The sequence below is a fragment of the Miniopterus natalensis genome, chromosome 7 (genome assembly GCF_054644295.1).
Source record: "Miniopterus natalensis isolate mMinNat1 chromosome 7, mMinNat1.hap1, whole genome shotgun sequence".
NCBI lineage: Eukaryota > Metazoa > Chordata > Mammalia > Chiroptera > Miniopteridae > Miniopterus > Miniopterus natalensis.
The window spans coordinates 17,361,681-17,386,558 of NC_142087.1; the positions used below are offsets into that span (position 1 = coordinate 17,361,681).

Consider the following 24,878-nt stretch of genomic DNA (forward strand, 5'->3'; position numbering starts at 1 on the left):
AAATTACCCTAATTAGCTGACTTTAAACCACAGAAATTTATTCTCTCAGTTCCAGAAGCCAGAAGTCTGGAATAATGGGTGTGGCAAGGCTGTGCTCCCTCCAGAGTCTTGGGAAGAATTCATTCCTGGCCTCTTCTCGCTTCTGTTGGCTGCCAGCATTCCTTGGCTTGTGGCTGCATCACTCCCATCTCTGCCTGTCTCTCATCTTCCTCTGGCTCTCACATAAGGATGCCTGTGACTGCATTTAGGGTCCCCTCAGATAATGCAGGATAAGTGGCTCCTCTCAAAATCCTTAATCATCTTTTGGCATATAAGGTAATCACTCTTGCCTACATACAAGGTAACATTGACAGGTCCCACAGCTTAGGATGTGGACATACCTTTGGGGCCACCGTTCAACTTAGTACAGCAACAAAACCCTCAGCAAGTCGACTGGCTCAGGAGTGGCAAGACGATGGCCTTCGAAGACTGAAACACCTTGTCCATCCTCTTGGCTTCTCTCTGCAGAGCTGGCTGGGTGCATGCCTCAGACAGCCTCAGGCCAACCACACAAAATGTTCACTCCAGGAGGAAAGCAGAGAGCCAGGCAACAGGGGCCCTGGGAACTCTCATTTACCCCTGCACCCAATAAGGAGGCCTCTTTTCCGTTGCACATTGTCTGATGTTAAAGAGGCTCTGTTTTGGTTAAACCTGAGTGCGTCTGCTTGGAGAGAAGTACTGAAGGACAGCCAGCTGCCATGGAACAACTGTGCAGTTTTCAACTAGGTTTTGCTCACTTTGATCTTCCCAACCTTTTGAAAGCTACATGCCTATGTTTTACTCCAATTATCTGAGTAAAACATGGAGTAAGAGAGTTTAACACACTCTCGCATAAGGCAAGTTATGTAGCAGATATTTAATTGTGTTTGGGCCACCATGCAATCATGGTGAGCAGGGCAAGGTGATGCTTTCACTTCCCCGTCCTGCCCCAATCCCCCCCACCCCCACCATACCGTATCTCCCCAGCTCACTTACAGGTGTCCCCTCCCATGCAGATGTAGGTAGTTGAAAACATTCCTTCTTCATAAAGTGAGAACAGGTTGGACTCTCACTTTGCCCAATAGCCCTCCTTTTTTCCACTGGAAAACTGTTTCCCATTCCATGTGATCTCAGTGGGCTGATGTCACTCCCCAGGCCACTGGAGGAGGCTTATAACCTATGCTGGGGTCACCTGGGGATAGTCCATGAATGCTGGGAAAGAGAGGTACCTTTCTCTGCTAAGAATGCTACAAAGAGAGATCATAGATAGGGGGCTTCTGGTGGCATTCTTATCTGCCCTGTGGTGAGAGCCTGCCTGGCAGCAGAGGGAAGCCATGAACAGGCCAGCAGGGGCAACGTCATTGGAACCCCTGGAGACAGCTGTGCCTGAAACTTGGATGGTTGAGTCGCATGCCCAGGCCAGCTGGATTTGATTGGCTTCAATTGGGAGAGTACTAGGTGAAACTGGGAGGTTGGTTGACAGCTGCCTCACAGGGTATCTGTGGATTTGGTATGAGTTCCTAAATACACAGTCTCAGACCCGGTGGCTCTTTCTCTGGTCAGGACAGCTGCAGGCCTGGGCTTTGGTGTGGTGTATGCGTAACCCTTGTCTTAGGTCAGGTTCTCCAGAAGCCAAGCCCAAGATAGGGATTCTCAGGGCCTGATTTATTGGAGGGATTACCTTCACGGGAACCTCCTAAGTGAAGGAGGAAGGAGTGGGCAGGAGGAGTTAAGCTCAGATGTGGTCTCAGCTCTGGAGCAAGACGGCACAGAGAATTGTCCCCCAAGGCAAGCAGGCTAGGCCCCGCTTCAGCCAGTCATTGGCAGCAGTCCTGCTCAGGGAGCAGAGTGTAACTTTATGGGCATTTATTCTAGAGGAGGGGGCAGCTGTGAGCTGTGTTGGCGGCCAACATTACCAGCAGCTTGGGAATAGGTTGCACTGGCCAGAGAGAGATCTGAGCAAGACATCAACAGCCTCCACTTCCACCAGCTTCATGGCCCCTGAAAAACCTCAACCAGGTTTGAAAGGGCAGCCTGGAGACATGGGATCCCTTCACTCATCAGGAGTCTCCAAGGTTTTGAGGAAGAAGGAAGCAGGCAGAAGAATTAGTACCTGGCCCCCATTGTTCTGCCCTCTCCTCCCCAAACGCCTTTGCAGAACTGAAATTTAACACAATGCCCTTGGCATTTGCTGGGTCCACACTGGCCACACACATGGAGTGTTCACAAAAACCTTTATGATAAATTTCCCTTGGCTCCAGGAAAGAATCTGACTCTCCACATGGACAGAAGCAGGTAGAATATGCAGGAATAAAAAACAAAACCCTCATCACCCCTTCTTTCAAGTATATGGGGGCCCCTTCTTACAGGGCTGGGCTCTGTAAGCACTGAGGTGAGGCTCCCCTAAGTGAGAATGGTAGGTGATCCTGGGGCTCCCAGGTACCCCAAAGTTGAGAGTGTATCAATCAGGGCCTATGTTTGGCTGCCAATAACAGATGCCTAGGGAGAAATTGCCTTAAACAAATTAAAGGTGTCATTTTTCTCATGCACTGAAGAGTCCACAGGGAAGCAGACTGGAGCTGGTGCAGTGGCTCAATTTTCAAGATGGTGCCCATGTCCCCAGACATTGCCACCAAGGTCTGGGCAAGAAGAGGGGAGAGTTGAGGCCAGAGGCTCAAGGGGACAGCCAGCAAGTCTATTCCTGTTTAAAGAGCTATCTTGGAAGCCTCACCTGTGAATTTCACTCAGTGGCCAGAACTGTCACATGACCAAACCTAGCTGCAAGGGAGGCTGGGAAATGTAGTGGTTTTTTTGTTTGTTTTTTATCCTCTCCAGAGAATATTTTTTCCATTGCTTTTCAGAGAGTGGAAGGCAGAGAGAGAGAGAGAAACATCAATGTGAGAGAGACACATTGATTGACTGCCTCCCTCATGCACCTCGACCAGGGCCAGGGATAAAGCCTGCAGCCGAGGTACGTGCCCTTGGCCAGAATCAAACCTGGGACCCTTCAGTCCCTGTGCCAATGCTCTAACCACTGAGCCAAACCGGCTATGGCAAAATGTAGTTTCTGTATCTGAGTACTAGCAGAGAAGGGAAAAATAGACAAATGCAACCAAAATACCTGCCACTAGGACCTGGCAGTTGATTCAGTTCAGTATCTACAGGTGAGGAGACAAGAGATCAGAGAGGCTTTGAGACCATCTGAGGTCACACAGGCCAGCAGAAACACACCCTGTGGTTAACCATGGGTCCCAGGTCACATATCACATGAAAGCAAAGCCAGTCTCAGTGTACATGGATTTATTGAGCTGTGCATGCCATTCCTAGTTCTGGGTTAAACCATGGGGTAGGTGGCCACATGGCCAGTGCAATGCAGGGATTCTCACCTATTCCAGGTGGTACCCACCAAGCAACATATCATGGATCAGAAGCACTCTGCCAACGTTTGTCACAGGACACAGGTGATTTTTATCATGGATGGTGTATAACTGGGAGGGTGTCATGAAAGGCTGCAGTATTAGAGGAGATTTTGCCTACAAGTCTGTTCAGATTACTCCTTTAGGCATGATCTGCTTGGGGGAGCTGGTAAAATCCTCTATAATTCTGGGAGTTTGGACGGCCTCTGACCTTCTCTAGGTTATCTGGGGACCTGGTGAGGCCTCAGCTACACAGGTGACCCCTACTCATGCCTAGCCTTTGGGAGACCCCAACTGCTCCAAGGTCTGTGGAGAAAGAGACCTACAACCAAGAAACCTACTGAAAGGAAAACCATGGGCTTTGCAATCAGACCTACAGCCTATATGCCTCACTCCAGGGAACAGGCACACAGGGTGTCCAGACCTGCAAAGGGCAGCAGGGCAAGAGCACTGGGACCAGCATGGAAGATAAACCAGTCCCTTTCAGTGGGGCAGTAAGCCACAGAGGTGGCCATGTACCCCAGGGAGGGTGGAATAGTTGGCTGTGCCGTTCAAGGTCTGCTGTCCTAGTCAGAGCAGAGGTTGGAGAGCCAGGACAAGGAGAATGGAGCACCCCTTCAGGGGCCCATCTGCCGAGGATACCTTGGGGGGTGGGAGCAGAGTGTGGGCTTGAGGCAGAAGCCTGGCTCTGCTCGGTGCATCCACCCCCATCCATTGATGTCCATCTAGGCCCAATTGGCACGAAGGATGGAAGAAGCAGTGCAGGGGATGCCAGCTCACTATCCTCTACCTGCACCTACCTGCAGGAGGCCGTGCTCAAGGTCCTGGCTGGAGTCTGGATGGTCCTGCAGGGCTGGGGGCTGGCCGCTGTCAAAGGCCTGTATGGCGTCATCTACAGAGGGAGGGGTCCAGAGTGGGTTTGGCTGGGAAACCCTAGCACAGGGGCCAGCTCCTCCAGGACAAACTGAGAGACCCCTGGCACCCTTCGTGGCCTCTCTCTAGGAGCGGGTGGGAAGAGAGAATGTCTTCAAGGACTGGCTTCCGGAATGGAAGATGCAGGGTGGAGTCAAAGTAACTGTGCTAGGAGTGCCTTAGGAACCTTGTAGTCTCCCATTCTCATTAGGGAGGGTGACGATTATCATCATCATTTTACAGATGGACCCAGAATGGCTTAGAGGAGGTCTTCAAACCCAGGCCCCCTACCTGTCCGACTGGGCAAGGAGCCACCAAGCTATTCAGGGGAAGGCAAGATCACCAAGGAGGGAAGCTGGCAGTGCCTCGGGACGGAGCTACCTCAGAAGTGGCAGAAGCAGGGATCTCAGCTAGTTCTACTCCAGGTCCTCTCCCGCCCGCGGGGGCACCAGCCTGCACACCCCTAGGAACCTACTTTGGTCTGTCATCCCGGCGTCTCCAGAAACAGCTAAACGCAGATTCCCTAAGGGCAGCAGCGGGAGGTCTGGGCCTACCTGAGCGCCACAAAAAGCCTCACTTTCTTCACCTCTTCAGTAGGCGCCCGCCCCCCGCCAGGCGGCTTGGCAGGGGCGGTAAGGGCCAACCGCCCTCCCGCGCCGCCCGCCCCGGCCCCGGCCCCGGCCCCTCACCCAGGCAGCGGTTCCGGGTGAAGAGCTCCCTGAAGGCGTCGCACTCCTCCCGCCGATTTCCGCTGGCTCCGCAGTCGCACCAGGGCGCCACGCGCGCGCTCGCGTTGTCCACGTAGTTAGGGGTGACTGCGGTGCCTGCGGGGACCCCGAGAGCTGAGTAATCGGCCCACCCACGTGGAGGAGGCCCGGGAGAACTCCGCCCGCACCCGGACCCCGCACTGCGTACCCACGAGGCCCGCGTAGGCGCGCCGGCAGCGGGAGGCCTGATCGCGCGGGCAGCCAGCGGGGGCGCCGGGGACGGGCGCGCAGGACGCCTGGAAATCCAGGAGGCGGGGCCTGTGCGGAGCGGCCGGAGGCGATCAGCCAATGGGAGGCCCCGCCCGCCGGCCCCGCCCCCTCTGCCCCGCCCCGCCCCGCGGCACCTGCAGACGGCGCTGCTCTCGCAGGCGGCTAAGGGCGCGAGGCAGGAGGGCGGTGCCGGCTCCGGCCCCGAGAAGGCGCAGGCGGGCACGAAGGTCTGGCGCCGCCGCTCGGCGCACACGGGGTCGGCACACGGGCAGAAGAGTAGCGCGTGGGTGAGCGCGGGAGATCCGCGGGCGAAGAAGCGGCGCAGGGCGCGGCGGCAGCGGGCGCGGGGGCAGCCCCCGGGCGCGGCCCGACCCAGGCACTGCGCCACGTACTCGGTGCGTAGCCGCTGACACCGCGTGTCCGCCGTACACGCCTCCGCCGCGTCCACGCATCGGTTCCCAGCGGCCGAGCTCGGAGGTCCTGGTGCGGGGGCGGGCAGACTGCCTTTGGTTCTCGGTGCGGCCCCCAACTCCGCCCCGCTGAGATGGGGGTGCGCTCAACACCCGAGGTGGGCAGGGTGTGGCCTGAAGGTGTGAACGACTGGCACTGAAAGGCCTCCCGTCGTGGGGTGAGCGGCCCCCGGGATTCCTCAGCACATCAGGAATGGGTGGGGCGCCCAGGCTCCCCGGAGGCTGCGGCCCTCCCTCTCCGGGCACCACCTCTCGCAGAACGGCCACACCCATCCGCGGGTCTCCTCCCGCTCTCACCAGATGCCCCTAACGCGGGAAACAAGGCTTCCGGGTCCCCGGTTAGTGAAGACTTATCAGAAACGGCCTTGAGGACAGTGCACACTCCTCGCCTTCGCTCTTTGGCACACCGAGCTCTCTTCCTTTCCTCTCCTCTCCTCTCCCCCTTGGAGACCCTTTGAATGGGCCTGTAGGTTTCTGGTTCTTTCTCCTTCCTGCCCTCCTGCCCCTCTCCCTGCCCCCTGCCACCGTAGCCGTCCCCCTCCATTCTCTTCTGGTGCTCCCTTCTGGCCCGTGTAGACCCTGGCGTCCTCCTGATTCCTCCACCCGCCACCAGTCAGACGGAAGAGGCATTCTCGAAAGGGCTCTGGGCTCTGGAGGGCCTGGCTGCTGAGGTGTGGATCCCAGGGACGTCCCTCGTGGCAGACCACAGGGCCCTCTATCCTGAGCCACAGGTCAGAGCTGGGGGCAGAGAATGCACCTGGCGCAAAGTCACACACCAGGGGTTGGTTGGGCAGAAGGTGTTCTCTGTGCAGATGTTTTGTAGGCCACATCTAAATCCAGCCAAGCCAGGGTCTCCAGAGGTTGAGACTTGGCAGACTTGGTGGGACCTAGGCCACCAAACCAGGCTACCGCTGCCTGGCATGCTCTCAGAGCCCCCAGAAGCATCTCTCTTATGTAAGAAGCCTTCTGGCAGGACAGTTTCCAGCCTGGCCCTGCACCCATCTCACTGTGTATGTGTGGAGGGGGGTGTCCCATGCTTCAGGGCTTGGAGCAGGGCCCCTGTCTGGCACTGGCCACCTCTTTTGGGGGCCATGGTGATTCTTGCAGTGGCTTCAGTGCCCTCCACTCTGCAAGAAGGACGGACAGACACTAAGGACTTGAAATGGGTATGTGAGTGGAGAGGGTTGGCAGGAGAGGGGCGAGCCCTCCCTCTCTCCTCTCCTCCCAAACACACAGAGCAGCAGGCACACTTTGCCCTTCTCTGCCAGCCAAGGCCCTCCTGTTCCCAGGCCTCAGCCACATACAACCTAGTGTCTGTCCCCTAAGGTCTTGGTTCCACCTCTGCTCATTTCCTTACCTGTATCCCTCTGCCAGGAGCACCCTTACCTCATCATCACCCTCGAAACAGCACATCTCAGCTCCAAGGTCTCTACCTTAAACCTTTGCCTGATTTCATTCTCCCCATCCCACCTGGTGAAATGTCCCTTTCCGCCATGATGCTTCAGTGGGGAAGGGACAGAGGAGTTGCAACAGCAGATGAGTGGCACGGAGACATTGAAGATGCGGGACAAGAAATCAGTATGAAACTCCAAGACTGAAGGTGGAGGGCTGGGGCTGGAGGAACGGTAAGAGAGGTGGGAGAGGGGAGGCAATAGGAGAAAGTTCCCAGGGCAGTAGTACTGGGGGGGGGGGGGCGCAGACCCGAAGGAAGGAGACAGGATGAGCAGAGCACTGCGGCGCAGACTGCCAGATGTTGCCGCACCCCAAGAACAGGCCTCTCACTGGCACCGCTTCCTGCCTTCCAGCTTCTCCTGAATCATCCGGTTGCCCTCTACCCTGTTCCTGAGCATCTGAGGCAGAGAGGCCAGGGTTCAGGGATCCCGGGGAAGGGGTTACCACTCACTCAGAAGCAGCTGTAGCAGCAGCAGCAGCGCAGGCCCCAAGCATTGAGCCATGCCGGCCTGCAGAGGAGAGGACAGCGCCAGGCAGAACCCCAGTGGGACAGGTGCCTTCTTCCCAGCGCCACCTGAGCTGAAGCAGGTAAAAACCCAGATGCTGTGCTGACACAAGCACTCCTGCCGCTGGGAGGAGCCTTTGCATGGCTCCCGCCCCCACTGAGTCCCCACCCTAAGCTTCTCCTTCAGGTAGATCCAGGAGCCACTGAATCTAGAGCCTGAATGTGTCTAGATGGACCGCTCTGCACCCTCCTCCCCACAGCAACACCTACACAGCAACCCCAGGAGACCTTGTCTTTCCCATTCTAAACCCTTAATTTTTTGAAACAACATTGCTCTCTTCCTTATAATTATATTTTTAACTTTTTAAAAAAATGTTTTGATTTTTTTGTTTGTTTGGGTTTTGTGTGTGTGTGTGTGTGTGTGTGTGTGTGTGTGTGTGTGTTTAGAGAAAGAGTAAGGGAGAGGAAGAGAAAAAGAGAGAAACATCTATTGAACCTGAAACCTAGGTATGTGTCCTGACTGGGAATTCAACCTTCGACCTTTTGGTGCACAGGACGATGCTCAGCTAACTGAGCCACTCTGGCCAGGGCTGTTATTAACTTTTTATTGTTAACTACTTTTAGACTTGAACGAAAGTTGCAAAAATGTTAGTGTTTCCTTTATACCTTTTACCCAGCTTCCCCTAGTGTTAACAGCTTACATAATCATAGTATAATTAAGACTAGGAAATTAACATCGGTACAATACAATGAACTACAAACGATTTTTAATTTCTCCAGTTTTTCCACTAATGTTCTTTTTCTGTTCCAAGATCCAATCCAGGATCCCACATGGCACTCACTGGTCATGTTGCCTTAGTTTCCTCCAATCTGTGGTAGTTCCCCAGTCTTTCCTTACCAGCCTGGTGCTTCCCCATGTGGCCCTGCATGCTCCATTTTCTTGGAGACTGTAAGTGATAAAAACTTTATTTTCTTTTTTTTCCTTAAATATATCTTTATTGATTTCAGAGAGAGGAAGGGAGAAGGAGAGAGAGAAACATCAATGATGAGAGAGTCGTCATTGATCGGCTGCCTCCTGCACGCCCCCAACTGGGGATTGAGCCCGCAATCCGGGCATGTGCCCTGACCGGGAATCGAACTGGATCCTAGGTCGATGCTCATCTGCTGAGCCATGCCCTGCCAGGTGATAAAAACTTCTTTCAATGCCATTAACCTCTTCATGTCATCACTCAGTTGTCTCTATAAATCAAAATCTCACAGGTACAAAGAACACAGGACAGGGCTTTAGAAAACAGTCTCATTCAGCCTCTTGTGCTGGTGGAGTGAAAGCAAACCTGAGCCGGTGCTGCCTCTTCTGTGCTGCCAATGGAAGGAATGGACACTTGCAAAAATTCCCCAGCTCTTCAGACCTTCTGAAACATGGTTTTGTGCTCCTCCCATTAAGAGGAGTTGTTTTTTTCCAATCCCTGGAAACTGAGTTGACCCTGTGACTTGCTTGGGCCAATAGAGTGTTATGGTAATTGATGTGTGCCAGTCATGGAATCTCAAGAGATCTTGCAAGCTTCCAATTAATCTCTTGCAGGATGAGGTGAGAGAGGAACTTGCCTCAGGATCGCAATGACTGATTTTTCCTTTTTCCTGGGGCTCCCACATGGCTTTGAGTGGCACTGGTTTTGATCCTGTCTTTACTTAAAAATTTTATATTTTGTTCATCATAGATTTTTGGCACTAATTTTGATCTTTCAAAATATTGCATTAAAATAATATATTGATTGTTGTATGTGTGTGTGCCCAAGGTAAGTGGGCACAGTTATCTCTTCCGAATCCCGGTCCTGCTCTCTTAGAACCCCCCCCCCAGCTGTCATATGAACAAGCCTAGGCTAGTCTGCTGGAAAATAGGAGACACACAGCCCGTCTATTCCCCATCACCCCAGCCAACAGCCAGCCAACCCCAGAAGCAGAACTGCCTAATTGGCCAACAGCTGGCAGCAAACATATAAGTGAGTTCAGCTGAGACCAATCGAACCACCTAATTTGCCAATTCACAGAATTGGTGGTTGTTTTAAGCTACTGTGTTTTGAGGGAGTGTTGTTATGAAGCAACAGCTGGCTGACACAGAAGGTCACTCAGAAACTTTGCATGAAGCAAGGGGAGAGAATAAGTGGCTTCTGAGAATGTCCAAGGAAGGCAGGTGACGTGGGGCAAAGAGATCATTCAAGCAAGGCAACACCAACCTATGCCCAGGTCCATCTGGGGCTCTGGCTCCTGTCTGGGACTCCACTCACCAGCCATCACCCCTCAGGGAGCCCCACAGAGTTGAATTTACAGACAGAAAAGACAGGGGCCCTATGGTGCCCCTTCTAAAATGACTCCCTCAGTCCCCTCCCAGGGAATGGAAGAGAGGTTCAGTAATGTCCAAAGTGAGAGGGCTGTGATACACCCCACACTCCTCCAAAACCTCAGGTGCAGGACTAGGAATGGGATGGAGCTGAGGAAGTATCTGGGGGACAAGACAGGGAAGAGAGAGGAAGGAAAGAAGGTCTCAAGGGTTTTGTTTGCTTTACAGGGGCCAGGCTTCAGGGAAGTGGACTCGGTCTGAAATATAGGGTCCCTGAGTCCAGGCTCTGGCCCAGCAGTCACTGTCGTCTGCAGAGCTGAGTCTGGTGATGTGCATGTAGCACACACCCCCAGGCTCCTGGGACAGAGGCATCCCACAGTGCCCAATGCTCGCTCAGCCTCTCCTGGTGACAGGAGGTCAGTGACTATGTGACCTTTGCGCCTTGAACTGATGGTGTGAAGGAGAGACTGTTCCATGACATGACTGCTTCCTGACCGTGCTGCCAGATCCTCTGGGTCAGAACAGAGATTGCGTCCTATAAATCCCCTCAGTGACTGTCTGATCACCCCTCTCCTATGTCCCAGGCATGCTGGTTCCTGGAGCAGGCTCTTGCCTTTCCCCAGGCAAGCATGTAAGGTGTTTCCCCTTATTTGTGGCAGGTCACACCCTGGTCCCCTATCCATCCTGCCCATCCTATATAACCCTTTAACGCCCACCACATGGTATGGTGGCTATCCACTTGGTCTTGCTGCTGCCCAAGATGTGCCTTGTATATAAGTTCCCTTAGTAAAATCTGGTAATGATGGAGTTGTCAGCCTCTTTCTTTGGTCTCTCAGACCCAGGAAGTTTTACATAACAGATGGATTCTTGGGCTGGCATGACCCCCAGCCTTAAGGAACAGGGACATCATTGGACAAATTCTGATGAGGCTCTGGGGTCCTGGAGTGGGTAGGGTGGACATAACTCAGGGAAGAAACTTGCAAGCTGCCTGAAGGTGCAGGTCAGCTGACTTGCTGGCTCTGTCCCTGGAAGTCCAAGTGTCTGGAGTGGCTGTCAGTGGCCACCTGTCTTTAAGTACCCTCATCTCACGATCCCCCTCTCACCAGAGATGGGATCTTGGCTTCTGGGCTTGACCTGTTGAAAATAAAGTGGGGGAGCAGTCATCCCCTGAGAACTGGGACCTCAAGAGACACCCCTGTTGTGCTTCAGTGAGGACAGATGACCCAAGAAGAGGCACAACTTCTCCCTCCCCTGCTCCAGAGGCTTCCAGCACCTTCCAGCATATGACAACAGCATCTCCATGTGGTCATATCTCAGAGCCCGAGCTCAGAAACCCGAGTGTAGGGAACAGTGAGTTGAGGGACAACTGAGAGGCAGTGGGAGGTGGAGGCCCCCACAGCAGGGTCCCCACCTACCTTGGGGTGCAGGTAGGGCCACGGTGGCTATTGGGCCCTGGCAGAGATCTCAGTGTCTAGAAGCAATGGGTAGAGAATGAGTGTTGTGAACACAGTTGGCAGTGGTCCCTGGGGTGGGTAGGGCACTAGGGACTAAAGATGGCTGGATGCTAAGTGGAGAGGAGGGGGCCCAAGAGTCCATCCCTTCACTTCCCTCCTCATCTCCCCCTGCACCTCACTCACCGAGGGGTGGAGGCTCTTCAGTGGTCATCGGGCCCAACTCGAGGGGGTGAACACTGCCCCGGGGGTGGTCCCTGCATGGGCCATCTTTGGGCCTGAGAAGCAAGATAAGAGGCCAGGAGGTTGGAACAGTGATGCTGAGCAGGACACTCTGGGCTACTTTCCTGCAGCCGGCCACACGTGCCAAGCCCAAGTTTTTCATTGTGATCTGCCTTCTGTGTTGACTGAGTCTGCACCCTTCTGCTCCAGGTCACTCTCTCTAACTCACTTCCTGCTCCCTTCTTAGAGGAGCCCTTGGGGTCCAGGCTATAGTTTAGACTCAGGCCCTCCCAGGGGTGCAGGAACTTTCTCTCTCCAGCCCTGACATTTCTCCCATGCTCCAGCACCAGTCCAGCATCCTGGCACCCTCCAGATGTTGGCATCACTCAGGTCCCAAAGACTTCCTCCTTAGTGGCAGCCGTGCCTGCACTCCTTGCCATTGGGTGGCCCTGCTGCCCTCGATGACTCCATGCTATGCTTGGCTGCTGATGTCCCATCTCCCAGGGCCTGCCACTGCCTGCCATTTCCTTTCATGTCTTTTCAGAACAGTCTTCACTACCCTCAAGGCTCTGCCCTGGAGAAGACACGCAGTCACCGCCCCCCTGAAAGGCCCCTCATGCTGACACACCAAGCTCTAAGCACCTTGCACCTCTGCCCACCAACCTGCAATCACCGCTTATTGTGTCAAGGCCCTCTCACCTGGCACCTGGAACCTGGATGATGCCCACCCGTCAGAGATGCCCTCTGTCCCTATATCCAGCCCAAACCCTTTCCTTCACCTTGTCCTAGGCACTCCCAAGGCCAGGCTGTGTCAGATGTGACCATAAGGTGCCTGCCTTGCCCAGTGCTCAGTGACGGGGAAGCCCTAGGTCATCCATGCTTGGTATTATGGGACCCTCCTGCCAGGTCACGAAGAGCTGCATTAGGGGCAGGGCAATGGCACAAGGGCAGCTGGCGCTAGAGCTAACCAGTGGTATGGACTGGAACAATGTGCCGGCCCATCATTTGGGAATTCGAAGGAGGTAACAGCAGAGATTTAGGCAGAGGAAATGACAGAGGGCCGAAAGCTCATGAGGAAGACGCTGGAGAGGCCTTGAAGGGCACAGTGGTGAAGGAGCTGCATTATGAGCTGGCAGAAAACAGGGCAAAGTCAAAGATGAGGCAGCACCCTGGTAGGAGAAACAGGAGGATGGACACAAAGGGACCAAACCCCAGCAGTGGGGAAGGGTAGAGGGCCCTGCACGGCTCCACACCCTGGGCCCCTGGTGACTCCTGCTCAAGGTTTCTTTCCACTACCTGAGCTGCCTCTCTGCACCTGGGGACAATGCCTGAGGACCCCACCCCAGCTGCCCCAGGCCCAGCAGAACTGAGAGGCAGGAGCCACGGGAATGGGCTCAGGGAGCAGGGTCCTCAGAGCCTACCCACTGTCCCTCCTTGAGCCGCACAGGTGCTGCTGAAGATGGGATCCCCGCTGCCGGTAGCAGCACCAGGCCAGGCCGGCCCCAGGAAGCAGAGGCAGCAGGAAACTAAAGATCACTGCCAGCAGGAAGGCACAGTGGTCTGCGAAGGACAGGGCGGGGCTGAGTCCTGAGCAGGCGCCACACCGCCTGTTCCCCCGCCCCTAACGCGCGCACTTCCAGGCTGCACCGGGCCGCTGTCCATGCTCCCACCCAGCCCTGGCTTGTCACAGGAGGGTGGAGCCCAGCCAGGATCACAGTGGCAGTTACGGTTACTATTGCAAACCTGCAGAGGAAGAGGAAAGGAGGGTCCCATGGGATGAGGGACCTCAAGGTCACCCCCCCACACACAGTCAAGACCACTCACCCCATGGCCATGGCAGGCGGCCAGGCAGCGCTCCAGCTCCTGAAAGGTAGTGTTCCGGCAGCGCCTGTCCTGGCACACCTATGGGCAGTGGTGTGCACTGAGCACTGCTGGGGAGTGATGCTTTGGTCCTAGGGACTCAAGGGGCAGGGAGGAGCCGGGTGGGCAGCGCTCACCATTGTAGGTGCACACTGGGTGCCTGGCTCTACCAGGCCCAAGTCAGGCAGGTCCAGCTGGGCACTGGGTAGCAGGAAGGCTCCCCTGCAGGTCACCTCCCGGCCCTCCAGGTGGAGGGTAGAGTCCACCGGCATCGTGTGTGGTGCCAGTGGGCTCTGCTCCCCTCCCTGACACTGCAGCCTCCCGCACTGCGCATCCCTGGGAACCAAGCGCAGGGTGGTCAGACAGCACAGAGTGTCCCCTCGGCCCCAGCCCACTCCCCAGCTTCGGCTCCCTCGGCTCCTCTCCCCACCTCTGCGTACAAGGCACGTAGGCGCCCCCTTCATCCCGGCCGCAGTTGCCCCGGGAGTCTCCCGCTGAGTTCGCCAGGTGGAAACAAGCCTCTGGGGCTGGGCTGGAGCCTGGGGGAGCATGGGCGGGGCTGGGGACCACGCTCCCCCCGCCCTCGGTGCCCCGCCCATCTTTCCTAGAATAGAAAATTCCTCAGACCCAAGGATGGGGACCGGGCGCAAGGCCGCGCGTCTTCTCACCAGGTCCCCAGAGCTGCTGGCACTGCTGCTCGAGCGTGGGACACGCGCCGTCTCGGCAGTAGCCGCGGCCGCTGGCGCAGGGCGAGCCATCCAGCAGGTAAACGTCTGGGGGACAGGAGGGAGAGGCGCCCGTGCAGAACTCGGGGAGGTCGCAGTCCCCCGCAGCCCGCCGGCACGGCGCGCCCGCCGGCCTCAGCTATGCAGGCGACCCGCGTGGCGGGAGAGCGGCCGAGACACAAAGAGACAGTGGACGTGAGAGACCCGCGCTGACAGCGAGGCTCAGAGCCGGACAGCCCGGCGGGAAAGCGAGGTGGGACCCGAGGACGCCGGTCAGCCGGGACAGACGGCCTGCGCCACGACGCCCCGCCCCCCGCGCTCCGAGCCCCGCGCGCTCACCAGGCAGCTCGCGCAGCAGTCCCCGTGGGAGCACTGGGCCCCCTCGCGCAGTGAGCAGTTGTGGGAGAAGCAGCAGGGGTCGGAGCACTCCTGGAGCGGAGAAGGCGAGAAGGGACCCGGTGAGGGAGCAGAGCGCGGGCCTGGGGGGGGGGGGGGCAGCGCCCGCCTTGGCCTGGGGGCCCGGCGGGGACCTAACCTGGCCGGCGCCGCAGTCGCACTCCTCGCCCTGCTCCACGAAGCCGTTGCCGCAGCGCGCCGGGGGCACCAGGAGCCCGAAGTCCGGCACGTTGGAGAGGCACGAGCCGCCCCCCTTGCGGAAGAAGGCGCGCAGCTGGCGGCGGCTGCAGGCGCTGAACACGCGGGGGAACGGGCGCCTGCGGGGGCAGGGCGTCGGGGCGTGCGGGACCACCCCCGAGCGCCTGCTCGCCTCCCATCCCGCCCGCCGCGACCGCCAGCGCTCGGCCCACGGCCGCGGGTGGGCGGACACGCCGCTCGCACGGCAGAGCCCAGGGTGGGTAAGTAACCCGGGCGAAGTCACACAGCTAGACCGAGGCGGGAGGGTGTGGCGCCGGGAGCCCGCAGCCCAGGGCTGAAGGTAGAATCCGGGCCCAACTCGGCCCGGCCCGTAGGAACCCCCTCGCTAGGTGTTCCCGCAAAGAATCTTTATACTCTTGTGAATCCACTTTGCTCGTGTTTCCTCCACTTAAGCCTCATAAGCAGCTCAGGGCGGGTACTATGACTATATCCCCATTTTACAGAAGAGGAAACGGAGAGATAAGCATTCACCCAAAGGAACGCAGCCGAGGGAGGGCCCCGGGTCTAGCGGCGCCTCCCCAGCCGCCCCCCCCCCAGGGTCGCCCGTACCCAGTGGCTGCTGCCATGACGCAGCCGCCCCGCTCAGCTGCCCCCTCCACGCAGCAGCCGTCGGAATCGTGGCTGAGGCCCAGGCTGTGGCCTATCTCATGGGCCATGGTAGCTGCAGCGCCAATGGGGAGCTCCGAGTGATCCTGGGAGGGTGTGGGCGGTCACTGCGCGCTGAGGAGGGCGCCCCCGCACCTGTCCCCGCGTGCACCCCGGGGCGCAGCTCACCGTGCTCACGCCTCCAGAGCTCTCCACAAGGCACATGCCTTGGACCGGAGCCAGGCCCACGGTGTTGCCTTGGAAAGCGCGGCCCCTGAGGACGGAGGGCGGGGTGACCGGCTGACCCCCCGGGAGGGGGAGCTGCCCAGCGGGGGACCCTCGTGGGGATGGGAGGCACCCACGTGAGCAGCTGCGTCGAGTCGTGTGGCCGCCTTGTCCACAGCCGCCGGCGCCACTGCAGGAAAGCCCAGAGCGTGGCGTTGGCGTCGGGCATGACGGGGCTCTGGTCCTGCTCTGTCCACACTTCCAGGCCGGTCAGCGCCACATGAATGTCCAGAGTCCTGAGAATCTGTGGTCAGGGCAGGATGGGCCTGAAGCGGGGGGCAGGCACATGTGCTGGCACCCTGCTCTTTCCCCTCCATTCTCTCTCATCTCCAAGCCTGCCCCTGTGGTGGAAACTCCCATTATGCCTATTTTTCCACCCACTGCCCCCAACCTGGTCCACATAGTTGGCGATCTCCAGGAGACGCTGTTTGGTGTGGTTCAAGTCCTGGTGCTGGGTCAAGAACTGGAAAAGCAGCAATATGGCGGTGTGACAGGCTGCGCTGGCCCCACTGGGCCCCCTCAGCCCCCTGGAGTCTCCTCTCACCAGAGTGTGGTCAGCCACTAGGTACAGCTCCAGGTACCTCGGGCTTCTGCGGGCCTCCCGCAGGTCCTGGGGAGAGGCAACAGTGACCCTGAGTGACAGGTTGCTGGGCTTGAGCCCTGACCACCAACTCCAATCCCCTGAAAGCACAAAGTTAACTTTATAAATTTGCCAGGACTTGTTTCTTCAGCCTCCAAATATGAACATCAGGACAGGAGACCCTGAACGGGGGCCACACATCCCTGCCTTTCTGATTTGGAGGGCTATGGATACTGCATTCCCACTCCCACCCATGTCTGTGCCCTAACCCTGATCTGGGTGGCATGAGAAAGGCTGGTCATGTTCCCTGTGTCTCCAGGATCCTTGTGGCCACAGGCCCCTTTCCAGTTAAGTAGCTTCTCTGTCCGGAAGATCCTGTGGGTTGAGACGTCCTCGGCATCCCCAGACGGCCAGGGATGCACATAATAGCTGGCATTGCTGCTGAGCATGATCAGACCCCTAGGGCACAGAGGGGTGCAGAAGGGGGTGTAAGAGAATTCTTGCCCCAAGCCCAGGCCCAGCCCCCTTCCCCACAACTCCTCACCTCATCCCAGAGCAGGTGCTGAGGACTACCCAGGAGTCCGGGAAGCCCCTCACACGCCCATGGTAATAACAATGATCCTGGAGAGCAAGAGATCCAGCCTCAAATCACAGCCAGGACTGAAGTGGGAGGGGCAAGAGCAGGCATGGTGGGGGGCTGACTTCAGCCTCTCCTTAGGAACGGGAGGAGAATGGGGAAGGAATGGTGGGGAGGCCCTCAGGGAGTGCATCCCCCAGCACCCTTCACCCTGTCCTCAGTGCCCATGGAAGTATCTCACCGTGTGGTTGGGGACCAGCATCACTGGCTGCCCATCTGGGCTGTAGTGGGTTTCTGTATATCCTGCAGCTAGTAGCCTGCTGGGAGGGGGTGTTGTAAGGATCACCTAATCAGATCTGTCTCCTCCAGGATGCCCTCCAGCCTTCTTCCTGAATGCTAATTGAGTAGGTCTATAAGTGAGGCACAGGGCTAGCACTTAAGCACCCAAAGTGTGTCTTAGGAAAGGGACAGGAATGACTGTGTTGCTTAGCTCAGAAAAACCTTGGGCTAGAAGGAGAAAAATGAAGGGCAGGAAGGAGCCTGGGTGATGGCTTAGATATGGGAAGTGGGAGTGTGGAAAGCATCAGGGAGGAGCAATAGGGGCAGAATTTGTGGAGCCTGTGGCAAGCAGGTGGATCCCCAGGTCTGGGGCTTCACAGGAGGGGAGTACTCAGGAGACACTGCCAAGGAGACAGGACTTGGAGCCAAGAAAGTGTGGTTGAACTCCCTAGGTGGCCCTTTCTACTGCCTACTCTTGCTGGGCATCTGGTCAACCCTTTCCCTAGTCCATCTCCTGGCCTCAAGAATCCTTCAGATCTTCTCCTCTGGCTCCCAGACCCCATATATCTTTCCAACTGTCTTTCAGTGATGCTCATCCCTTTATCAATGCCATCTTTGGGCCCCATGTCATCAGGATCCTTCCCACCAGGATGGATCAACCATAAGTCAATCTCTCTTCTTTAAAGAAAATCCTTGACTCCCACTTCTCCTTGACCTCTGTACTGCCAGGCCAACCCAAAGACCTGTGATGCCTGCTTCTCCACTTCCCAGTCTTCCTTTCGCCTTCTCAAGCTTTGCTCCCCACTCCATGCACACACACAACCCTAGGAAGTAAGTGATATGATCGGCCCATTTAATGCAGGGGACACCAAGCCCCAGAGAAACTGCGGTCAGGCATGGTGGCATTAGTTGATTCCTAGTCCATCTGACTCCATGGAGGAGAATAAAAAGTGTGTGGAGTGCTTAGAGCAGTGCCTTCAATGGAACAAGCTCTTGATAAATAGCTGTTGATAATATGGTCTGAGCCGTTTTAAGATCTCACACTCCACCTTGAACACCCAACCCATCCAGCCCAGCTCTGCCTGCTCCTTCTCCAACTCAAAACCTTTGGCTCTGCACCACCCAGGATACTCAGCGCTGAAACAGCCTTCTGTGATCCAGCCCCACTGGTACTCCCCAAATTCGTTACCCGTTGCTCCTTTCCCTGCAGATGGAGACCCTCTGGGCAGGCCAAATTGATGTCCCCTGAATGCGCCTTGATCTTTGTACCACTGCACCTTGGTCCTTGTCATTTCATTGGCCTGGAGTGCCTGCCCATCTTTGGAACCTATCTTGGATTCTCTTTTGACTTAGGGTTCTTTTTGAGAATCCATTAGGTGATGCTCACTCATTTCTGGCAGGGAGCTGACAAGATGCTCCTGGAGCCTGGATGAAGGATGTGCCCCAAGCAGGGCTGACCCAGCCCAACAGTCCACTTCAGCTTCAAGGGAAACTTCACCCCTTCCAGGCTCCCTCCTGGGTTCCCATCAGTCCCTGCCCTCAGCATTGCCCCCCCTTCTGGGAGAGGGGCTGCCTTGGCTTCCAGCCCCCTCCCTGGCCTGGTACTCACTGGTTCTTCTCCAGCTCCAGCAGGAGCTCCTGGCCTTCAGCCTCCAAGGCTACCAGCCCTGTGTCTAGCTTCAAGACCTGGGCAAGAAGGAGTACAGGACTGAGATGACAGGCAGCCTGACCTCCTGCCTGCCACAGAGCAGGTGGGATGTGGAGCCAGCTGGTGAGGAGGTTCATGGGGAGAACATGGGGGTGGGGGGCAGAAAGGTCCCTGCTTGCCCTGGTGGGCATGGATGGGTGCGGGGGTGAGAACATACAAAGATGTTCCCAAACTCAGGATGTTTGTTGTTCTGACAACAGCCATTTGACATAGCTTGCTAGGTACACACCACTTCCTCCCTAGAGAGATGAGGGGTCCCAGAGAGGTGCCCTGCCTTGCTCAAGGTTACTGGGCCTTTCCTCTGGCCCTCCCTCCTCTTTCATGCCTAGGCTTCCTCTAAGCAGGGAGGATAGTGGGGCCCCGAAGACAGTGCGGGAGGTGGGCAGACGTCAGGCAGCCGTGGCTCGGGCCTCCTCGCCGCCTCGCTTCAGTGCCTTCTCCCCACTCCCTGTACAGTTCCGACTCCACTCCTCCACCTCCAGTTCTGACACACTGCCAGGCCCTGCCTGGTCTCCAGCAGGCTCGCCTGCACCTGTTTCACTGATCTTGTGAAGTAAACACAGACCCCTACCTTATGCTAGAGAAAACCACTGGCTTTCTCAGCCCGATGTCAGGAGGAGCCCCCCCCCCCCCCCGCCAGCCTGCCAGCCTCTCCTTCCCCACCCTCTGTGCCGCTTCCACGCTGTGGGAAGATGCCATCTGCCTCCGTGTCCACTCGGCCTGGCTGGGGGCCCAGAGTCGGAACCAGTCCAGGAGCCTCCTAGAGAGCTGCTATGTCTTCGGAATGCTGGCCCCAACCCTCACTGGCCCTTCCTTTTTAGTCCACAATGCACTGGGCTGGGCCGGAGGCCAAGGGGCTCGCAGTCTTGGAGTGGGGACTCTTCCTCCACAGGTGGGGAGCAGACAGCTCCCTGCCCCAGCCAAGAGCTCAGCAAAGCCCCAAGCATGAGCTCATGGGGCCGGAATGCCACTTGCTTTATTGGAGGAAGGTTTGTACCAAGGAAAGGCAGCGACCCAAATGAAAAGCCTGCTCTTGCCAAACCCCTCCGACCCCAGAATCCCCTCTGTCCCTCTGCACCTCTGCATCCCTGCTGTCCTCGCTTCTTGCCCTCCTAGTGACTTTACCCCTCACTATGCACCCCATCCCTGACCTGAAATGTGAGTGTTTCCTTCTTCTGGGACAGGACTCCCTGCCTCAGCACTGATCTCATCTTGGCAGGCTTCCTGGGGGCAAGAGCCTGTAAGTGGGAAAAGCAAGGCCCCTCTGGGATTCCCCTCCTGGTCACAGCCCAGGCCAGACCAGGAGGGTCCACAGTCAGGGTGACTCCAGTGTGTGTCCAGCTTTTCCCTCTGCCTGTGATGCCCAGGAAAATGGTCTCAAAGCTTGGCCCAGCGCCATGCTTGACTACTTGGATGGGAACCCTGAGGGCCTGGGGGATCCAGTGAGGGCTCTAGGTTGGGAGCTGTGGCCTGTGGGAGCCTCCCAGCCTTAATTGGCAGTGCTCTCCTGTCTTCGTCCTTTACTGGCTTGTTTGTTCTTTCTTGCCTGAAAATTCAGGATGAAGAGGGCTCTCTATATTTGGGGGACATTAGCCAATGGTTTTAAGTCTTTCAGACCCTAGTGGGTCTCAGACTTCTGGGCTGATGAGTTATGTGAATGTGGGTGATTTCTCCAACCTCTCTGGGCTTCAGTTTGCCCCTCTGTGAGATGGGCATACCCAGGCTACTAGCCTGTTTTGCAGCACAGCTGAGTAGCACATGCGGATGGGGCTGTGGTTATGCTGGAGGTGTGTGATGGGTGGATATTGGGAGGAAGCTGGGGCAGAGCATCCTGGAGAAGCAAAATGGGGTGGACTTGCATCTGAGGGCTACCAAAACAGAGACCACTGCTCCCTGGACAGAAGTGGATTCTGCATGAGCCAGTAAGGCTGATGTTTCAGGCTTCTCAATGGCAGGGTTCTGGAGGAGACAGCAGTGTGTCCACAAGGTCACATGTTCTGGTAAACTTTGCAAAAGGAAAATATCTTGGTGTTTTCTTAAAGAGGTCCCTGAAGTTTCACGCCTCACAAACGCTGTGTGATGGGATGGGGGTGGCCTGGATAGCTCTGGGAAGGGAGAGAAAGAAGAGCTAGTAGGGGGTGGGGGGAATCCTGAGAATGACTTCCATGTGTGCAGGCTCACGCAATCTAGATGTCTCCCCACTCCTGCCTGCTAACCCTTCAGGGCAGAGCCTAAAGGACTGGGAAGGGGAATCTAGGGAACCCAGTAAAACTGCCACACACATTTGGGGAGAGGCAAAGGGGCTGGGAGATCTGGGGACCTGCAAAGAAGGGATGATATGGCACTGACCGGCTCCTCCAGGGTGACCATACGCCAGACTTGTCCATCCAGGACCCAGTGAGGGGTGACTGGCTCTCCAAGGGTGTTTCCTAGTGTGAGGACAGAGCACAGGGTGAGGGGGAACCTGAGGAGCAGAGGGGAGTGGGGACAACAGAGGGATGGGGTTGGAGGACGGCAGCAGGGAGGAACACCCGTCTTCAACAATCCACGGGGTGTCCTTGGAACTGAGGAGCATCCAGGGAAGTGGCAGAAGAGAGACAGAGGAACCTAGGAAGGATAGTTCAGTGGGGGATGCCTGAGCCCCACTGACCTTGAGGGAGGGCTTGGGGTCAAAGGTCACAAGAAAGAGACCAAGGCCACCAGTGCAGGGGGAAAGCAAGAGGGAGGCAGCCTTGGGTATTTTTAGACTGGGCAGCAGATGCCTTTAGGGTGAGAGATCTGTGAAGAAGATGCCTGTGTCTCCACCATCCTCTGAGAAAAACAACAGCTAGATGTTTTCTTGGGAGGCCCATCTTGCTCAGAGCTGCCCTTAAGGGCTTCATGCTGGAAGTGGGGCTTCCAGGGACCTTGGCCCAGGGGCCTTCTCCTCATGTCTTCAGAGGGGAGAGCCTGGAGGACAGAGCCTGAGTGCTCCTGGGCGGGGTGTGCTTCAGGGGGCTCCAGGAGGAATACTGGAGCCAAGCATTACTCAGAGGAGGCTGGAATGCTCCCCTGGAATGCCCCCAAAAGCCTCCCCTCCCAAGGGCCGCAGTAACTCTCATTACAGCCCCCTGCAGGAGCCAGGCCCCAGGCAGCCCAGAGCTTGCAAGCAGCCCTCCCACCCCCCTGGCACTCAGTCCTGGGGAAGCCCAGCTCCCAGAACTGGCAGCTCCCCTACCTCCACCCAGGCTGAGAGGACTGTCTGTGGAAGTGGCTCAGCCATTGCCAGGCCACCCCAACTCCTTCCCCAGGCCCCATCATCAAAGACATGGAATAGCAGCAGCTCCAGGAGTTCCCTTCCCCCAAGAAGCCCTCCCTGATTGGATGAGTGAGTTGCCATCAAGCAGTTGCCATCAGACTGAAGAGTGAGTGTGAGGAGGGGTCTGAGTGCTTCTGGGGAGAGGGGAGGTTCTCTTAGCCCAGAGGGGACTTAACTGGGTGTGGAGAACCAGGCCTTGCTAGGCCCAGGCCTCCCAGGGCAGAGGGGAGGGTAAGCATTGGGGTTCTCCTCATGGCCCAGTGCACACACACTGGCCACTGGCACCCTGATGAGGGAGAGGGAGGCAGAGATGGAGCTGTGGTGACTAAGTGAATGGGAGTGGGAACTAGGGGAGCCAGTGTGGTGCTGGGGAGCACGGAGCCCCTATCCACTCCTCCCAGGGGTTGCATCACCCTCCCCTGACTCCACATGGAGGGGGAATCCGTGGAATGCCTTGGGACCATCACCAAGAGAATGAGGACTGTTGTCTCTCCCCCTGAGGGTCCAGAACAGATAGGACCCTATCCCTGTTGGGTCCCCCCTTCACGTGCTCTGCAACCTCCCCCTCACCCCCATGGGCTCCCCAGCCCAGCCTGTCCTGCCTCCTCCCTGACCCCTCCCAGACACTTGATGAAGGGCCTGGGCCAGTCCTCCCGCCCACTCTGAGAAGTTGCTGTTAGCAGCCCCACCTCACAGAGGGTTCCCAGAGGTTACACCGGGAAGAGACTGGCCTCAGTCTCACCCCTCACCCCCTGCCCTCCTAAACAGGCACCTTCTGTGAGAAGCCCTCCTACTTTATCTAACCCAACATGGCAACAATATGAACAATTTACACACTGTCCCAAGGCCCTAGGATGGGGGGTGAGCTTGGGTGATGTGAGTGTGGAGGTCACAGTCAGTCCCCTAGTCTGAGATCACAGCAGGGAGTCCAGGGGCCAGTGGGCTGGGGGCTTTCCAGAGGAGGAAGACCCTTGAGCCCTGAGGGATGGAGGTGCAGGAATGTTCCCACTGGAGGATAGGGCCTGCCCCAGAAGCCAGGCAGAGGGGTCTGAGGGCTGGGCCTCTGCTCAGAGGGTAAGGTTCACCATCACTCTGCTTTGCCGTGAGCACAGCGGGCGTTGGCAGAGCGTGCAAGTCTGGGCCCTTAGCCTAAGGACAAGTGAGGATCCCTGGACAGGTCCCAGGGACACTTTCCCAAACTCGCCCTGTTCCCTGGCCTGGCCGCGGGTGCCCAGGCGGGGGGCGGGGGGCGGTTCAAACCCTCATCCCCTCCCAGTGACCAGGCCCGCCCCTGGGGGCGCGTTCCCACTCACCGTGAAAGGCCTCGGCCCCCCACACCAGCCACGGGAGTCGCAGTAGCCACAGCAGCCGCAGGGCCGGCGACCCGGGAGCTCTCCAGGACCCGGGGCCCATAGCTGCGCGCGCCTCGACTCCTAACTAGGGCTCGGGCTCGGGCTCGGGCTCGGGCTCGGGCTCCCAGCCCCGCCCCGGCTGGATCGCCGCCGACCCACGCCCTAAGCAGCCGGCCCGCGGCCTCCGGACCCTCCCGCTCCCCCCTCCTCGCCCGCACCCCTCCCCGAGCTACCCCGCGCGCATCCCAGGCCACCCGCGCCGTGACCGCAGCTGACCCCATCCCAACCCTGCCCGACAGAACCCGAGTTCGCCAGCCCTTGGGGAGCCTGGACGACCCTCCCGGCCGGAGCAGCCCTCTAGGGGTTAGAACTTGCCTGGGCGGGGCGGGGCGGGGCGGGGCGGGGGCGGGAGCCTTGCGGCCCCCGGTGGGGACCAGCCCAAGCCGTCCCGCCCCATACGTCTCAGAGAGCCCCCTACTTGTGGGGGTGGAGGGTGAGAATGGGGTGCAGACCCTCGGGAAGGGCCATAGCGGAGAGAACGAGGCCACCTGTTGCTGCTCGGGGCTGCCTATGGAGCGCCCCCCCCCTTCCGAGATCTCCTGGGAGAGGACCTGTGTCCCCGCCTGGTGACCAAGTCTGCCCAGAGTGGCCCTGGAGAGAACCCCGTAGAAGTGTCCCTAGGAGAAGGGAGGCCGAGGCGACCCGACAGGTGCGGCCGCGGCCCCGAGCTAGTCTCGGTGTCCTAGCGGCGCCAGCCCCTGCCCCGCGGCGCGCGGGTGGGCCAGGGGAGCGCGTGGGCGCCGCAGCCCCGCCGGCTCCGCGCTGCGCCGAGGCCCGGGCTGGAGCGCGGTGGGGGCGGGGAAGCCCTCGGTCCCGGGGCGTGGCCCGCGGGAGGTCGCACCGAGCCCTAGACTCCCAGACGTCAGGCAGGCATCCTTTTGGCTTCGGCAACATCTGCTTCTGGTTTAAAGGTTTGTTTGTGTACTGAGTAGTAAATTTGAACAGCGAGTAGCAAGTATTCGCATGCGAGGGATATTAACTTTTAAGCAAATCTGTTTGTTTTTGAGAAGCCGTCCTGTGGCAATTCGGTTAATGAGTTACGGCTGCTAGGGAAATTGACGCTCGCCCGACTCAAACATCAAGAAGTATGAGATGTTTAGGTAACATACCCCCCTCTTCTGTGTCCACCCTCTTAGCCCACATCCCCCAACAGG

At 57.7% G+C, this 24,878-nt stretch overlaps 2 protein-coding genes across 2 annotated transcripts; both read right to left on the reverse strand.

The window, feature by feature from the left end:
- Positions 1 to 2,933: 2,933 nt before the first annotated feature.
- Positions 2,934 to 7,748, reverse strand: GFRA4 (GDNF family receptor alpha 4). Its single transcript, XM_087818577.1, has 4 exons — positions 7,697 to 7,748; positions 5,036 to 5,803; positions 4,235 to 4,326; positions 2,934 to 4,076 (listed from the first exon to the last, which is right to left on the reverse strand). The coding sequence occupies exons 1-4, from the start codon at positions 7,746 to 7,748 to the stop codon at positions 4,005 to 4,007; spliced, it is 984 nt and encodes a 327-aa protein (XP_087674703.1). The 3' UTR covers positions 2,934 to 4,004.
- Positions 7,749 to 12,445: 4,697 nt separating this feature from the next.
- ADAM33 (ADAM metallopeptidase domain 33) lies at positions 12,446 to 23,725 on the reverse strand. Its single transcript, XM_087818578.1, is given in 22 exon segments — positions 12,446 to 12,488; positions 12,490 to 12,528; positions 12,530 to 12,594; positions 12,596 to 12,626; positions 13,183 to 13,321; positions 13,396 to 13,504; positions 13,586 to 13,663; positions 13,759 to 13,957; positions 14,052 to 14,160; positions 14,290 to 14,485; positions 14,686 to 14,775; positions 14,882 to 15,093; positions 15,546 to 15,859; positions 15,948 to 16,114; positions 16,262 to 16,333; positions 16,415 to 16,480; positions 16,720 to 16,909; positions 16,995 to 17,071; positions 17,269 to 17,347; positions 18,916 to 18,992; positions 21,364 to 21,443; positions 23,626 to 23,725. Coding segments are annotated over 22 exon segments (2,532 nt in total).
- Positions 23,726 to 24,878: the final 1,153 nt, after the last annotated feature.

What these genes read in the sequence shown, in the direction of transcription:
- GFRA4 (XM_087818577.1), bottom strand. Translation starts at nt 7,748, where the DNA reads ATGGCTCAATGCTTGGGGCCTGCGCTGCTGCTGCTGCTACAGCTGCTT. An exon ending in GCTGCTACAGCTGCTTCTGA is followed by an intron (nt 5,804 to 7,696) that starts GTGAGTGGTAAC and finishes CCCCCGCACCAG; the next exon opens with GACCTCCGAGCTCGGCCGCT. An exon ending in CACCCGGAACCGCTGCCTGG is followed by an intron (nt 4,327 to 5,035) that starts GTGAGGGGCCGG and finishes CTCCCTCTGTAG; the next exon opens with ATGACGCCATACAGGCCTTT.